The sequence below is a fragment of the Propithecus coquereli genome, unplaced genomic scaffold (genome assembly GCF_000956105.1).
Source record: "Propithecus coquereli isolate 6110/MARCELLA unplaced genomic scaffold, Pcoq_1.0 Scaffold9, whole genome shotgun sequence".
In the NCBI taxonomy this organism is placed as follows: domain Eukaryota; kingdom Metazoa; phylum Chordata; class Mammalia; order Primates; family Indriidae; genus Propithecus; species Propithecus coquereli.
This window is the reverse complement of record NW_012155284.1, coordinates 6,959,078-6,975,040: the sequence shown is the minus strand read 5'-3', so window position 1 is coordinate 6,975,040 and position 15,963 is coordinate 6,959,078. Positions and strand designations below refer to the sequence as shown.

The following is a 15,963-nucleotide window of genomic DNA, read 5'->3' as shown; positions in this document are numbered from 1 at the left end:
TTGGTGAAAAAGATAACTGATAACCCAGCCGTCTAAGGCCTTCAAGATGTGCACTCATCTCAGAGAGTTTGTACTGTGCTCAGTACTGGCTTACAACAATCCTATGATTTAGGTAACTTTTAATAAATTCCTTTTATAGATAAGGAAACTGAGACATAGAGGTGATTAAATAATTTTAGGGTTGCCCAGCTAGTAAGTAGTAGAGCTAAGTTTTAAATTCAGTCATTCTCATTCCAGAGTCTACACTGTTAACTACCAGATCATACTACAATGATGCTTTCCTTTAGACATTTTTCTTATGCTTTGTTTTGTTTTCCTCCACAGGGGTCTAGATTTTATGAAAATGAGCTCAAGAAGGAAAAGCAAGTCAACCAACGAATTGAAAATATGATGCAACGAAAAGCTCAAATTACCAGCCAGCAGCTAAGGAAAGCACAAGTACAGGTATTAATTCAATTGTTAAATAAAGTGGAAGCTGGTAGAATAGTAATTGACAGTTAAAATGCATCATAGGTCAGGTGTGGTGGCTATGCCTGTAATCCCAGCACTTTGGGAAGCCAAAGAAGGAGGATTGCTTGAGGCCAGGAGTTCGGGACCAGCCTGAGCAACATAGCAAGACCCTATTTGTACAAAAAAATATAAAAATTAGCCAGGCACAGTGGTGCACTTGTAGTCCCAACTATCTGGGAGGCTGAGGCAGAAGAATTGCTTGAGCCCAGGAGTTTGAGATTACAGTGAGCTTTGATCACGCCACTGTATTCTAGCCTGGGTACCCTCTCTCTTAAAAAAATGCATTATTAAGTCTTAACTGCAAAGGTGAAATGTATTGTTCATTATATTGTAAAGTATACACATTCAGCAAATGTGCATACTTTGCTGAGTATTGCTGTACTCGTTGACATAAAAGACTACACACCTAGACATTGTCACCTCTGTTATACAAAAGAGTAAATGAAGTCTTAATTAGATTAATTAAGTAACTTGCCCACCTTCATAGGACAGGTAGTCGGCAGAGCTAAGATTTAATCCAAAGCCTGTGTTCTTTTTATTACGTACATACTTTGCAGCCAGAAAAGGCCACAGGATAAATGTGGCATGATTTCTGCAAAGCTGATTTTGAAAAGAAATAAGAATTGGGGGTGCATGTTAACTAATTAAATTAAAAAGTAGCTTAAAACATAGTTGTGTTATAGTAAAACAAAAGTCACATTGTAGGTTAGAATGCCGAATGTACATGAATTTTTAAGACAACACACAAGACTTCTAAAAATTTGGAGGCTTTTGGCATTTCCTCCAGTATCTTTGGGAAGTAAAAAAGTTTCCTCTGCTATTAAAATTTATTACAGTAGAAAAATTTGGGAAGAACAAAGCTGCAGGATACCATGTTGTAGATAGATGACTCAAAGCAGTCAAATTTCTGGTAGTAAAACTAAAGTCATGGCCAGACAAGTTTACTCTCTATCAAAATCTGATGCAATGTTAACAAAGCACTAGGCTGTAAGATAACAATAAAATTATAATACTGATCTAATATACTCCAAAAATAAGTTTTATTTTCTTTACCAAATTATAATGTGTCATTTTTTGATACTTACCTACCTTCCTAGAACATAAGATAATTTTTTTTAATTTCAAAATATTAGGGGAGTACAAATGTTTTTGTTACATGGGTAAATTATGTGATGCTGAAGTCATGGCTTTTAGTGTGCCTGTCACCAGAATGGTGTTCATTGTACCAAATAAGTAAGTTTTTATCTCTCATCCCCCTCCCACTCTTCTTGGTTTCCAAAGTCTTTATCACCTCTTTGTGCCTATCTATACCTATCATTTAGCTCCCACCTATTAGTGAGAACATGTGTTTGTTTTTCCATTCTTGAGATACTTCACTTAGGATAATGTTCTCCAGTTTCATCCAGGTTGCTGTAGACATTATGTCATTCCTTTGTATGACTGAGTAGTACTCCATGATGTGTATATATTTGTATTTTCTTTATCCACACATCAATTGATGGGCATGTAGGTTGTTTCCATATCTTTGCAATTACGAATTGTGCTATGATAAACATTCAAGTGCAGGTGTCTTTTTTATAAAATGACTTCTTTTCCTTTGGGTATTTTACCAGTAGTGGGATTGCTAGATCAAATGGTTAGGTCAATTTTTTTTCTTTGAGGAACCTCGATACTGTTTTCCATAGAGCTTGTACTAATTTGCAGTCCCACCAACCCTGTATAAGTGCTCCTTTTCACTGCATCCACACCAGCATCTATTGTTTTTTAATTTTATAATAATGGCCATTCTGACAGGGTAAGGTAGTATTTCATTGTGCTTTTAATTTGCATTTCCCTGATGATTAGTGTAATGTTGAGCGTTTTTTCATGTGTTTGTTGGCCATTTGTCTGTCTTCTTTTGAAAAAACTCAGTTCATGTCTTTTGCCCACTTTTTGGTAGTATTATTTGTTTTTTTCTTACTTATTTGAGTTTATTATCGATTCTAGATTATAGATATTATAGATGTTAGTCGTTTGTCACATGTATAGTTTGTGTATATTTTCTCCCATTCTGTAGGTGTCTGTTTGCTCTGTTAATTATTTCCTTTGCTGTGTAGAAGCTTTTTAATTTAATTAAGTCCCATTTATTTTTATTGTATTGTCATTTGCCTTTGGGGTCTTAGTCATAAATTATTTGCCTAGGCCGATGTCTAGAAGAATTTTTCCTGTTCTCTTCAGGAATTTTTATGGTTTCATGCCTTAGATTTAAGTCTTTAATCACATCTTGAATTAATTTTTGTATATGGAGAGAGATAAGGATCCGGTTTCATTCTTCTGCATGTGGCGATCCAATTTTCCGCACCATTTATTGAAACAGGTGGAAAACCATACCATGCTCATATGTTGGCAGAATCAACATTGTTAAAAATGACAGACTTTTATATATTAACCTTATATCTTGAAACCTTGCTATCGTCACTTATTAGTTCCAACAACAGTATTTTTTTTTTAAGTTTTTTTCTTGGCTTTGGTATTATGCTTGGAAAATTATTTCTCATAACCAGGCCTATATATTCTTTCAGTGTTTTTATATATTTTGGCATACTCAGATCTTTAGTCAATTTGGAATTTGTTTTGATGTATTGTATGAAGTATTTTTTTCTTAAATGGTATTATATTTTCTCTACATGTTATTATTTTCCCTAAATGGTGATTCACTTGTCCCAACACCATTTTTTGAGTCACGAATCCTTTCCCCACTGAATTGAAATGAGGCTACTTTCAAATACTAAATTCTCATTGTAATTTATTTCTGGACTCCCTTCTAATTAATTCTTTTTCTGTATCAGTATCATACAGTTTTGGTTATTGAACAATAGGAATATAGTTTAACATTCTCCCTAATAACACTTCTTTAAAAGTTTTCTTATTTTTTAGTGCATTGTTTCTTTCATATAAACTTAAGCATCATTTTATCAAGGTTTTAAAAAAATTCAGTCCTGTCCACTGTAACATTATTTTTAAATTGATATTAATCCTTAGCAATTTACTTTCTGGATGTTTTTGTTTTATTAATCTGTAGTCTATAAATATCTTTGACAGTTTTAAAGATATAGTACACGAGTGGTGCTTACAACTTTGCTTTTTATGCTATTTTTAAAGCTCAGATCCTTAAATATGCAAATAATCTGAAAGAATAGAAAATACATTCCACTGGGTAGCAGAATTTAAGATTTTATTCCAGTTTTAGTTGACTATTTCATGGTCAAGACATTCAGATGCCACTCTCTGGCATCTTTTGCAACAGGAATGGCAGGAAATGTGTTTTATGTTGATTGTTAAATTGTTTCATTTGTTGAACTTCCTCTAAAAGAAGTTGTACAAATGGGAGGGGATTGAGGAAGTCCTAAGGAGTCAAGAAGGTCTGAGAGAACAGAGATGTTTTCATCTCAAAATCATGGAAAATGATGTTTCTATTTTGGAGTTGTAAAATTTCTAAGTACAAGATTTTTGTTATGTTTGATATGATAGTATGAACTATTGCTAGTCAAACTGAGATAAGTAACCTCTGTAGACATGAACTCCCAAGGTGTTTATTCAGAACCTCTCTTAAGTATTCTCCACCACATCCCACCCTCATTAGAGTTCTTAAAGGCACAATCATTTTTTTATCTACCAAAATATCTTAGAATAACATGGGTTCATAAATTGACTAGACAAATATCCATGTTATATTAAATGGCAACTACACAGCAAATCAGTGCATTTTGACCATTTTAACAATTGATTTTATTGACTCAGATTTACTCAGTAGTCTTTAGAGAAACGCTAAGTCAAGAAAACAAAAAACAGTATTTCTGAAATAGTCTCCTCAATGTAATAGAAATGAGATTTTTGAAAAAGAAAATAAGACACAATAGGGGTAGAAAATATACCATTAGAGTTTGGTTTGAGCGTATTTCAATGTTAAAGACTTAAAAAAAATCTATTTTAGGTAAGCATCATAAGTAATAGAAAACAGGTTTTGGAGTAACCTGGTTTTCAGGTCTAGCTGTAACATTTAGCTGTAACATACAGCTCTATGACTTACGGCAAATTATTTAATCTCATTGAACATTAGTTTCTTTATCTATAAAATGGGAATAGTAATTATGATCTCAGAATTATTTTGACCAGTAAATGAATTAACATAGAAAACACATATTATATGACACATATAATATATTCAATAAATGTCACTTCTACTTTTAAAATTATATGTAACATCATTAAGCTCTTACTGTATCCCTAGATAAGCACATTATATAGTATCTCTTTTAGTTCTTTCAACAACCTTTTGAGGTTGGTCTAGTCCCAATTTATAAATAAAGAAAGGATGAAAGGGGTTAACTTGACCTCAGTCATGTAACTAATGAGTGGCAGTGCTAGGACCCAAACCAAAGCCCTTATCCTTCACCAGTGTGACACAGACCAATGTGACAGCATACATATTAGAGACTCAGATCAGAACTGGAAAATCACTGGGAGGGAAAATGGAAGAAAGGAAAATATAAATGAGGATTTCAGTAGAAGAAACTTTAAAAATCAGTAGTGGTGTTTATCTGGTACATGTAGAAAGAGAAGAGTTTAGACAAGGGTAACTAATGAGAGTTAGTAAGGGAAAGTAGAATGTATGAGTCATACAATGAGGAGGCTTCCTTTTGGAAACTTACTACACTAGCTTTAAGCAAAAGAAGGAGAATATATTGCTGAAGAGACTATCATAGCATTGATATATGAGTCTGAGGAGAATTTTTTCTCATTTGGTTTGCTTTTATTTATTATCTTTTTCTTTTCTAGATGATTCCAGCTCAAGGTATTTCAGATGCAACTCTCTTATTCTCACTTGACTCTTATAACTTGTATATTTTCTGGATTAATATAGAGTAGTTTTTAGTTTACCTCCATTTTTATTAGTTTCTATAATTTATATCTAGTCAAGATGCTAGTCTCTGGTTCAAAATTGAAGTTCTAGAGGAAATAATTTAAATCAGGATGAAAAATTAGAGTAATATAGAAAAGTTCCATTTATTAGGTATGGTGTCTAACTATATGAAGTTAGCCTTCTCCAAAATTTTTCTACTTACACTGCTTTCTCTTTTTTAACCAACTTTAATATATTGCTATAAATTTCATTCCTTTTGTCCTGCTAGTCTTCCCTCCCTATCTCTTGTGGGGAAAGAATTTAAAAGGAGGTAAGATCTTTCTCCTGAAGGAGCTTACAATTTGGTGTCTAATACAATAAATGCCATAGTAAGAGCAGGAAAACAAATAAGGAACATTAAGTTCTGTGGCACAGAGAAAAGAGATCCATCTGAGTTCCAGAGAGATAGTTGAGCTGATCCTTGAAGGCCTGTGGCAGAGCTAGGAAATGCATTCTAGACAGAAGAACAGCCTCTAGACTGAGGAAGGCACAGAGCACACCAGGTCATTCAGTGAGTTGCAGCCTAAAGAGGAGCAAGCCCTCCGGACAGTCTCACTGTGCCTACTGACAAATATGATTCAGGATGATTGTTTCTAGAAGAGAAATTATAGTTTCAACCTACAATGGTGAACTAGTGTTCCAATAGTGCTAAGAAGGAAGGCCATGGGAAAAAAATTCCATAGAGTAGAGGCAAGATTGAAGTTCAACATGGAGAAAAAAATCACGTTATACCCCATAGCTCTCCACCTTTAAGAAAACTTGCTGTAGGAATCTCCACATGATGTAAGTTGCTTTCATTACAGAGATCACCCCACTTGCTTATTTGTGCCTGTTTTCCCCTCAGTTTTTGATTGCTTTGTTATTTAGCTATCCACTGATCCTTATAATAATAGATGGCATTTATTGAACTTGTACCATGTGCCAGGCACTGTTCCATGTCCTTTATGTTTTCCAGCTCATTTAGTAGCTTTCTTCTCTTACAATTTTACTTTAATGGTCATGGCAACTTCCTTATTTGTTGCGTAGATCAAAACTATCACACAGCCACCCTCAGGTGCGGGGTAAGCTGGGAAAGTAAGTATTTAGCTTTTTAGCCTCTATGGTAGAGGCAAGCCATGAAAAAGGAACAGTTAGAAATGAGTATGTCTGCTACATAATCCCCCTGCTTTGATTATTTCTACCCCTTTCATTTCTCTTTATTCTTCCTTATGAATCCAACTCTTTTTCTCTGAAGAGACAAAAATTCTTTAAAGATTAAGATTTTTTACTACTATTAGTAGTAACAGTACTACTATTGACATGTATATTGAAGTTCATGAAGAATAAACTACAGCTTAGGTTTTCAATTTTTATTTGTGCAGACTAACATTTATCAAATTGTAGCATTATAAAAGCAATTCTACAAAAGGAATGTTTACATTATGCTTTAGTACCTTCAGTTGTGTATTAGTGTTCAGCATAAATATCACATGCCAAAGAGATATTATCTTTTGTTGTATATTTCCTTTGTTGCTATTTTAAGACATTAATATTATGAGCCAAATAGGAGATGTTTATTTTACTTAAATTGAACCTTTGAGTTACAGTAAGTTCTCCAAATTTATAAAGCAGTAGAATCATCTGATATAAGCAATTGGATTAGTTCATTTATTCAATAAATTTTTATTAAGTTTCTGTTACATGCCTGGGGTATGGAGAGATGAAAGAGTTGATAAGGAATAATATTTGAGAACAGGCTGTCTATGTTTGTGAAAATGAAAGAAATTACCATTCTTAATAAACAATAAAATATATATAGATAAACACCCATGAACAACCATAAAATATGCACCCATAGGTGGGTGAGTGAATGAATGGATGGATGGATCAATGGATGGACAGAGACATACCTACTAAATTAAGATTAATGTTGTGATTAATGGTGTTTCAATATTATGTTGTCTAAACATATGTTAACTTTTTTAAAAATTAAGGTTGACAGATTTGTTATGGAATTAGAACAGAGCCGGAATTTGAACAATACCATCATACACATTGATATGGATGCTTTCTATGCAGCTGTAGAAATGAGGGATAATCCAGAATTGAAGGACAAACCCATTGCTGTAGGATCAGTGAGTATGTTGGTAAGTAAGTAAAGATTAAACATAAAAAGGAAATTTCATAACATATTTAAGTAAGCCTTACTGGTTCATGAAGGAGTAATTATTGAGGTTCTCCAATTTGCTGAATATTTCTCTGGGTTCCATATATATGCTCAATTACTTAATGCTTTCAACATACCTTAAGCTACTAGTTTTTATTTTCATTTGAGAGAAATAAACTCAGAGAGATACTTAATACCTTGCCCAAAGTTACAAACCCAGTAAACAATAGAGTTATATTGTATCTTTCCATTGCAAATTAAATTTTTTATAGGTAACTGTTCTATTAATAGCTAAAGAGAAAAAGAAGAAGGAAAAAAAGGAAATGTTCTTAAGCAGTTTTCAAACTATGGTCTGCAGGCCAAATCCAGAATGCATTTCTGTAAATAAATTTTATTGGAACAAAGTCATACTAATTTATTTATTACTATTTTTGCACTAAAAGAGCAGAGTTCAGTAATTGTAACAGAGACCATGTGATCTACAAAGCTAAAGTGGTTACTATCTGGACTTCTACAGAAAAGATTTGCCAACCCCAGTTCTAGGGTAACATAGTTCATTAATATAGTACATTTAGAATGCAATTAAATTGTTTTTCCCATGACTTGGAAACTCTGCTTTTCTGATTACTATGTTGCCCTCCTTTTTGCCATTCCAGCCATAGAAGGTAAAAATGACCAAGATAGCTGTATGTAGCCAAAAATGTGTTGGGAATTAAAAGTAGCAACTACAATAGATAGATGTTTGTATAAAAAAAACGTAGTAGAGAAACAAGAAGAATTCTTCCCTGTTCCTGACTCCTTCCAATGCCTTAAATAGCTATAAGCCTAATTCCTACTGAGTTATTATTTTATAATGTTATAAAACTATAATCTGTTCTTTGTCTCTGTTTCCATGAATTTGCAGGCAACTGACAACTCTGGTTCCAAAATAATTTTTATTGCAAGGATACTCCCCTTTCCTACAAATCACCAATAAATATTTGAAAAAATTGTTTAAATTTTATTAAAAGATATAACTATAAATTTATATATATGTACATATATGTGTGTATATATGTATATACATACATACCATAGCCATGTTAAAGCTAAACTGATTTCTTTTGGAATCCACAAAATATTTTCTTTCCTACAATTTCTGTCCTCCTAAAAGTTGGTTATTATTTCCAAATTCAAAATGATTATTTGTTATATTTAAACTAACATTACCCCTTTTTATGCTGAACTAATAGGTTTCCCTTCTAGTGAAATTTGAAGCATAATTGTTTTGTCCTACTAAAAAATTGTATATACAAATTAATGGGAGTGATGGTACATGTTTGATTAATCCAGTCTGTTAAAGGTAGAATTCTATTTTGGTGAATTTACTTGATTTTTGGAATGTTCTAAGTTGGCACCAAGAGTCGAAACTTAGACCCTATAGCAGTTATCTGTTGCTGTGTAACAATCCCCTTCAGTACTTAGTGAACAAACGTTTATTTGCTCATGATTCTATAATTTGAGCAGAGTTCATTGGCAGTGGATCAACTCTATCTCTACCTGGAGTTGACTAGGGCTATTTAACTGAGGCTAGGGGATCCAAGATGGCTTCACTGATGTCTGGAGCTTTGACTGAGGTGATTGGGATGCCTTCCAGTCCTTCGAACTTTCTCTGTGATGCATTGTCATTTAGTAATCTACTCCAAGATCTTGACAATGGTTGCTGGTTTACAAAAAGCAAAAGCAGAAGCCACAGGCTTCTTAAGGCCTAGGTTTCAGGAGTTACACAGTGTCACTTCCCTCACATTCTTTTTTTTTTTCAGCGTATTATGGGGTACAGATGTTTAGGTTACGTGTGTTGCCCTTGGTTTCCACCCCCCCCAAGTCCGTGTTTCAAATATGTCCATCCTTCGGGTAGTGCGCATTGCACTCCTTCACATTCTTTTCATTAGAGCAAGTGACAAGGCAAGTCACTTGGCAGGAGGAACTAGAATCTACCTTTTGATAAAAGTAACTGTAAAATATTGTGGCTGTGATATACAATATACCACAAACCCAAAAGTTAAAGAACTTACATATAAAATTTTGTTTCTACTCTACTATAGATCTAGCTTTCATATTGATTCCATTAGACTTATTTATATTTAAAGTATTGGTTTGTCTTTTGAGTGCTATCTATTATTTTCTGTTCCAGAATGCTGACCATGGATTAGCATAGTTTTGAGTACTATCGTGATATTTTAATGTCATTTGAAAATCATTAATGGAAAATTGATATTATTCTGAAATAATTCCTTCATTTGATATATTCTGTTTTGCATTTCTTTGAATTTTCACTTGAGATTCCAAACAAGGATTCCATTTGTGATAAAATTTCTTTTATAAGTGGTACTATGGTCTGCCACATTGACATAGACTATTATCAGGTATCATCATCAACAAGATTTAATAAGTAATATTCTCCTTTTTACTCACATACTTTTTTAGTTCGATCTCCTAGTCAAAATGTTTCCAACAAAAAAGATATTCAAGCCTTAAGAAATAAAATTTATTTTTTATGTTATTTTAAGCTTTAATCACTTCATTTTGGAGATTTAATTTGGTTGACTATATATTAGACCTTTCATTTTTGTTGTAGGGTGAAAAATTTCCAAAATCCCAAATAGAGCAAATTCCAAATGTGTACTATTATACTATACAGTTACTTGTGTGTGACATCTATATTATTGGTATTATACTATTACTTTATAACTGTTTTATACTATCTACTATACTATGACTTTCATGTAACATCACCCAGTATCATCCAAACTTTGATATATACTATATTATACTTATATTTAAGGCCTTATATTTAAGGCATTCTATAGGTATGCCTTAAAACCAATGAAGTTTAGTTACTGGAAATATAAGAGAACCTTTTTATTAGCACAGTCTTACTTATTATCTGGTATCACATTATAAATAGGGACAGCAGTGGGAGAGTATCATGGTATCATAATACCATGATAGGATAAAGTCAAAGCTTGGTTCAAGACAGTTGCCTATGAAAGAAATGTCCTCTGATTGAAAATGCACATTCTAATGTGTTTCTTATGAAAGCATGGATCAATATGTCCATTTAAGTTTGTATATTTTTTCTGTGTGGTCAATTATCTTTCAGTCTACTTCAAATTACCATGCAAGGAGGTTTGGTGTTCGTGCAGCCATGCCAGGATTTATTGCTAGGAGACTCTGCCCACAACTTATTATAGTGCCACCAAACTTTGACAAATACCGAGCTGTGAGTAAAGAGGTAAGTTGAATGTCTCACCCCTGCTTACAGCCTTTCTCTGGTTTCCTGTCGCCTACGGAGTCAAGTCCAAATGCCTTAACACATCAGGATTTAGTCTTAGCTTATCCCTTTAGTCTCCCCTCCTACCACTTCTTCAGCTTATATAATAGATTGAATACTGAGCTGCCCATAGTACCCAGAATGTATCATTCTATTTTCCAATTCTTTGCCTTTCCATATATTTTTCCTCTGCTTAGAAAATTCTTCTTATCTCCCCAAACTTTGAATATGACATAAAATTAACTTTAACCATTTTTATTAATGCGCAATACATTTTTTCTAGAACTACGTTATAATTTTCAGAATCTACTCATCATTAATGTCAACGTCTTTTCTGAATAAATTTATCAGTGTTGTTAAACAATGACAAAATTCACTTATTTTGATTAGCTACTTTCTTTGCCCCAAAATTTAGTGAAGATGCCTATGAGCATTTAATATCTAAGAGACTGATAATCAAAAAGAAAAGGGGGTAATCCATTGCTTTGATTTGATTTGATTATTTACTAAAATTGCCAAACTATCATATATGAAAAACTACCATTTTCTCTATTTTTGACAACTGGCCTATCATGCAGTGCTGGATTTAATTTTTTTTTTTTTTTTTTTACAGCTGCTAGAATGTAAAGGAATTTAATTTTTGAATTAAAATTTGAGTGCTACATGAAATACTTTCATACTGCAATAGTAAAATGCAGTGTGTTAAAGACTGTCTAAATGGAAACACTAAAAAAACTATGGCCTAACACTATTACCATTTAGTCATGCAAGCAGTCTTAAAATTCACTCATTTTATTTGTATTCCACCTCATGTCCCCTAGAAATGACATTCCAGCCCAAGTTTAAAAACAATTATTTTTTATTCTTTCGAAAACAGTCTGAAAGCAAGTGCTTTGTACCTACCTCTGAAAAGATGGTGGAGTAGGGGGAAGCACACTCAATTTGGCCACTGTTTATCTCTTTTATTTTATGTCTAATTGAAAAGAGATAAAATGTTAACTATAAATATTATAGGCTTGTAATAAGTTTGAAAGTCCTACAAAGAGTTCGTAAGAAAGAAGTTTTTTAAGTCGTACTTTAACTCAGTAAAACTTCTGACAGTATAACAACGAGAACTAAAACAATTACTTGTGTAATATGTTTATTTACATAAATTAGAGAACAAATTTGAGCAAGATCTAGCTAATTTATGTACATAAAAAGCAAGTTTTTATGTGTAAATGAACTATGGCACAAATTCCTCACTGACTACAGATACATTATTATTTATGGCTTGGTTAGAAAACTTAAGGAAAAACCATTTTTGTTTTATCCAAAATATTGGATTAACTTTGTTCTTGTTCTTGGAACTCTAAGTGCTTGATTTTTACCAGAACATGTCTATTTTAATTCTTACAGCAGTATGCTATGTAAAGGAAATTAATAAGTACTCAACAATGTCTCTAGGGAGTTTCTCATTCAGAATCTTAGTTGGCTGCCAGCTACAGACTTCCCAGAGTTTTATTTCACTACAAAGATTCTGTTTGAGCACATTATAAAAATGGTTTCTTCTATAAGAACAAAGCTAATTAAGGCACTCTGAGTAAAACTTGGCCAAGTTTTATATCACCATTTTCTAAAATTCCCCTTGACTCAGCTGTTTATAATTAAGCTAAAAAGCTTTCCTTTTATAAAACAAGAAAAAGTTTTTTTCCATGATACAGTAGACAGCTTTTAAATACTAGATGGAAGCATAACATAATTCAGCAAATATGTTTTCTAATATACATATTATTTTGGCAACCATTCCCTCTAATTACAGCTAATACTTCAGTGGTGAAAAAAAACTTATATATAGTTTCATGTAATAACACTATCTTACGTAAAAGGCATTTCTGGTTTGTAGCAACTATAATTCTAATCTTTATATATATTTCTTTCACCCCAACATGCAACTTCAGATTTTCCCCCATCATTTAATGTCATCATGGAATTAGACTACAGATTTTTGTCATCTTTTCTATTATGCATCCCAATAAGTAATAGAGCTTCATTTTCTTGTGTGGATACATGTATTGAGTGGAGTTTTATGTGCATGTTATAATTAATTAGAATATAACTACTTTCTAAAGCAACATAGTACCTTTATGTAAAATTATTCCTTTTAAAATGAGCAAAACCATCATAAAAGGTGAGAGAGGGTAGAATCCTATTGTTCCCACTTCAGCTTTTTTTTTTTTTTTTGAGACAGAGTCTCACTGTGTTTCCCAGGCTAGAGTGCCGTGGTGTCATCCTAGCTCACAGCAACCTCAAACTCCTGGGCTCAAGCGATCCTCCTGCCTCAGCCTCCTGAGTAGCTAGGACTACAGGCATGTGCCACCATGCCCGGCTAATTTTTTCTGTATATTTTTAGTTGTCCAATTAATTTCTTTCTAATTTTAGTAGAGACGGGGTCTCGCTCTTGCTCAGGCTGGTTTCGAACTCCTGAGCTCAAACAATCCTCCCACCTCGGCCTCCCAGAGAGCTAGGATTACCCACTTCAGCTTTTGACCAGCTACCTAAAACCTTAACCATTTTTTTCTGTGCCTATCAGAATGTCTGAGATATATTTGAATTGCTTATAAAAATATAACTAGATATAGGTGGCTAAACAGATTGCATCAAATGAAGCTATTTCATGGTCATCTGCCCTCATGATCTATTTTAATACAAAAGAGAATTTTGACAAATATGTCCTGCTAGTAAATTATTTATTCCTTAAATCCATAAGCTATTGATTGCAGGATCGTTACTGTAGTTGCAAAGTAAGAATATTAATGTTTCTTATCAGCTATATATGACAGAAGGTTTTGCTATGGCAGTAAAATTTAAACCTTTTTTGTTCCTTTTGAAGGTTAAGGAAATACTTGCTGATTATGATCCCAATTTTATGGCCATGAGTCTTGATGAAGCCTACTTGAATATAACAAAGCACTTACAGGAAAGACAAAATTGGCCTGAGGACAAAAGAAGGTATTTCATCAAAACAAGAAACTCTGTAGAAAATGGTAAGCAATTTCTTGTGACTATCAAACTAAGAAACAAAAAAACCCCAGCTCTTTGAATTAATTTATTAGCATGCATAGATGGTAGGATTAAATGTACCTTTATAAAAATGAAAAATCAGAAACTGAAAATATACCAGTTGTTTTCTGAGTTAATTATATACAATATCATTTATAAACCAAATGAGATTGTTAAATCTAGACTTTGAGTCTGCAGAGTCCTTGAACAAAGTAATTTTATAGCAGTTATTTTTCTAACAAAGTGTTTGGATTGCATTGAAGCTGGGGAAGATATCTGTTTAAGGTGGCTTTTTTTTTTTTTTTGCTAAAAAATGATTAGGCTCAAACATATCAAAACATTGGGTGATTTTATTTTTCTTCATGTCCCAAATTTTCTATAATCTGGTTATACAGCAATTATGACTATTTTTAACCTTGCCAAAATTAATGACTTCCCTCTCCCTTCTTTGCCTTAGACCTTATTATGATTCTTTTATTTACAATGAAACAGAAGTTTCAGGACTCCAAGGGTTTGTTTCAAACAATCCCTTTAGTACATATCCAAAGCAATGCCAAGAAATGAGCAGATATTATACATACTGCTTCCAGCCCTTTGTCAAAGGTATGATTACTTCAAATGTCTGAGCTATCCTGGACCCCTGAGCAAATTCACCTGGATAAAAAGGTGACAGAGGGGTTTGCTCACAACCCACAGCAACATTTCATCATTGACTGCTTCAGAAGGGATAGGCAGTCCTGGGAAAATCTGTTTGTAACTTTCCCTGAAGCAAAAATAGCACAAAATTCTAATTATCTCACATTGTTTGGGTTTCACATCATTTGGAGCAAGTTTAATGTAGACATGAAATCACAACTGCTTTACCTTATTTAAAGCCCTAAGAGATAGGTCTCTCCTTTTCTTTAATAGAAACATTAAATAGTAATCATAATTTCTGGACACAGAGGCTTAGAACAAAAGGTTGCCATCTGGATGTAATGCTTTAATCCTAGTGTTGTATTTTCATCGCCCCAGTTATAGGGAGTGTAAAGATATTTCTGTCAGAATGCAAATAAGAAACTACTTATTTGTAACTGCGTTAGTTACACAGTCAGGCCACACAGAGAAGCAGAATGTAGTTCAGATGAAAAGGTAACTGCACCATTCTGCAGCAGCTCTGATAATGTACCAGAAGGCAGCATTCTTTGCTTCCTACTGTAGTATTCTGCTAGCACACTAATTCACCTGAGGGCAAGGTGGTAAAGGCATCAGGTACAAAACATGGCATAAGAAACTCTGCAGAAGGGGCTTATGAATATGACAGGTACCTCATTTGGTCTGCAGTTTTTCTGCAGCTCTCTTTACCTTGACTTCTACCCATTCAGATGGGGAGAAGGGCTCCGAGTAGAAATCATTTCAGCTGTTCCACACTTTTAATCCCCTCTGAATTGCTCTGTATTTTAAAACCAGAATATGGAAAATGAGAGGGACTGAAGCACATAAAATAACAGCTTATGTAAGTTTGAAAATAAGCCTTATTGTGTATGTGGCCTGGGAATTCAGATCTGGAAAACATCTGACTTAATTAATAACATGTACAACTTAATTGATGTTGCATATATACTTGAATTTTTTTTTTTTTTTTTTTTTGAGACAGGGTCTTGCTCTGTTACCCAGGCTAGAGTGCAGTGGCATCATCATAGCTCACTGCAACCTCAAACTCCCAGGCTTAAGCGATCCTCCTGTCTCAGCCTTCTGAGTAGCTAGGACTACAGGCGTGTACCACCATACTCAGCTAATTTTTGTAGATGTGAGGAGTCTTGCTATATTTCTCAAGCTGGTCTCAAACTCCTGACCTCAAGCAATCCTTCCACCTTGGCCTCCCAAAGTGCTATGGTTACAGGCACGAGCCACCACGCCAGTTCCATACTTTAAATTTTGAAACTAGTCGCATGTTTGCCATATTATTTACATTATCTTTAGAAAATTTTCCTAAACATCTAAGTTCACTTTTCAAGTAAAATGCATTCA

The 15,963-nt window shown here is 33.5% G+C and overlaps 1 protein-coding gene across 1 annotated transcript in view; it reads left to right on the top strand.

The window, feature by feature from the left end:
• The first annotated feature begins 326 nt into the window (after positions 1-326).
• The window catches only part of POLK (polymerase (DNA directed) kappa), a 33,588-nt gene continuing 17,951 nt past the window's right edge, over positions 327-15,963 (top strand). The window contains exons 1-4 of the mRNA XM_012664536.1: positions 327-444; positions 7,426-7,578; positions 10,741-10,872; positions 13,784-13,937. Coding sequence (XP_012519990.1) covers positions 388-444; positions 7,426-7,578; positions 10,741-10,872; positions 13,784-13,937 — 496 coding nt within the window. The 5' untranslated portion in view covers positions 327-387. The remainder of the gene's footprint in view (positions 445-7,425; positions 7,579-10,740; positions 10,873-13,783; positions 13,938-15,963) is intronic.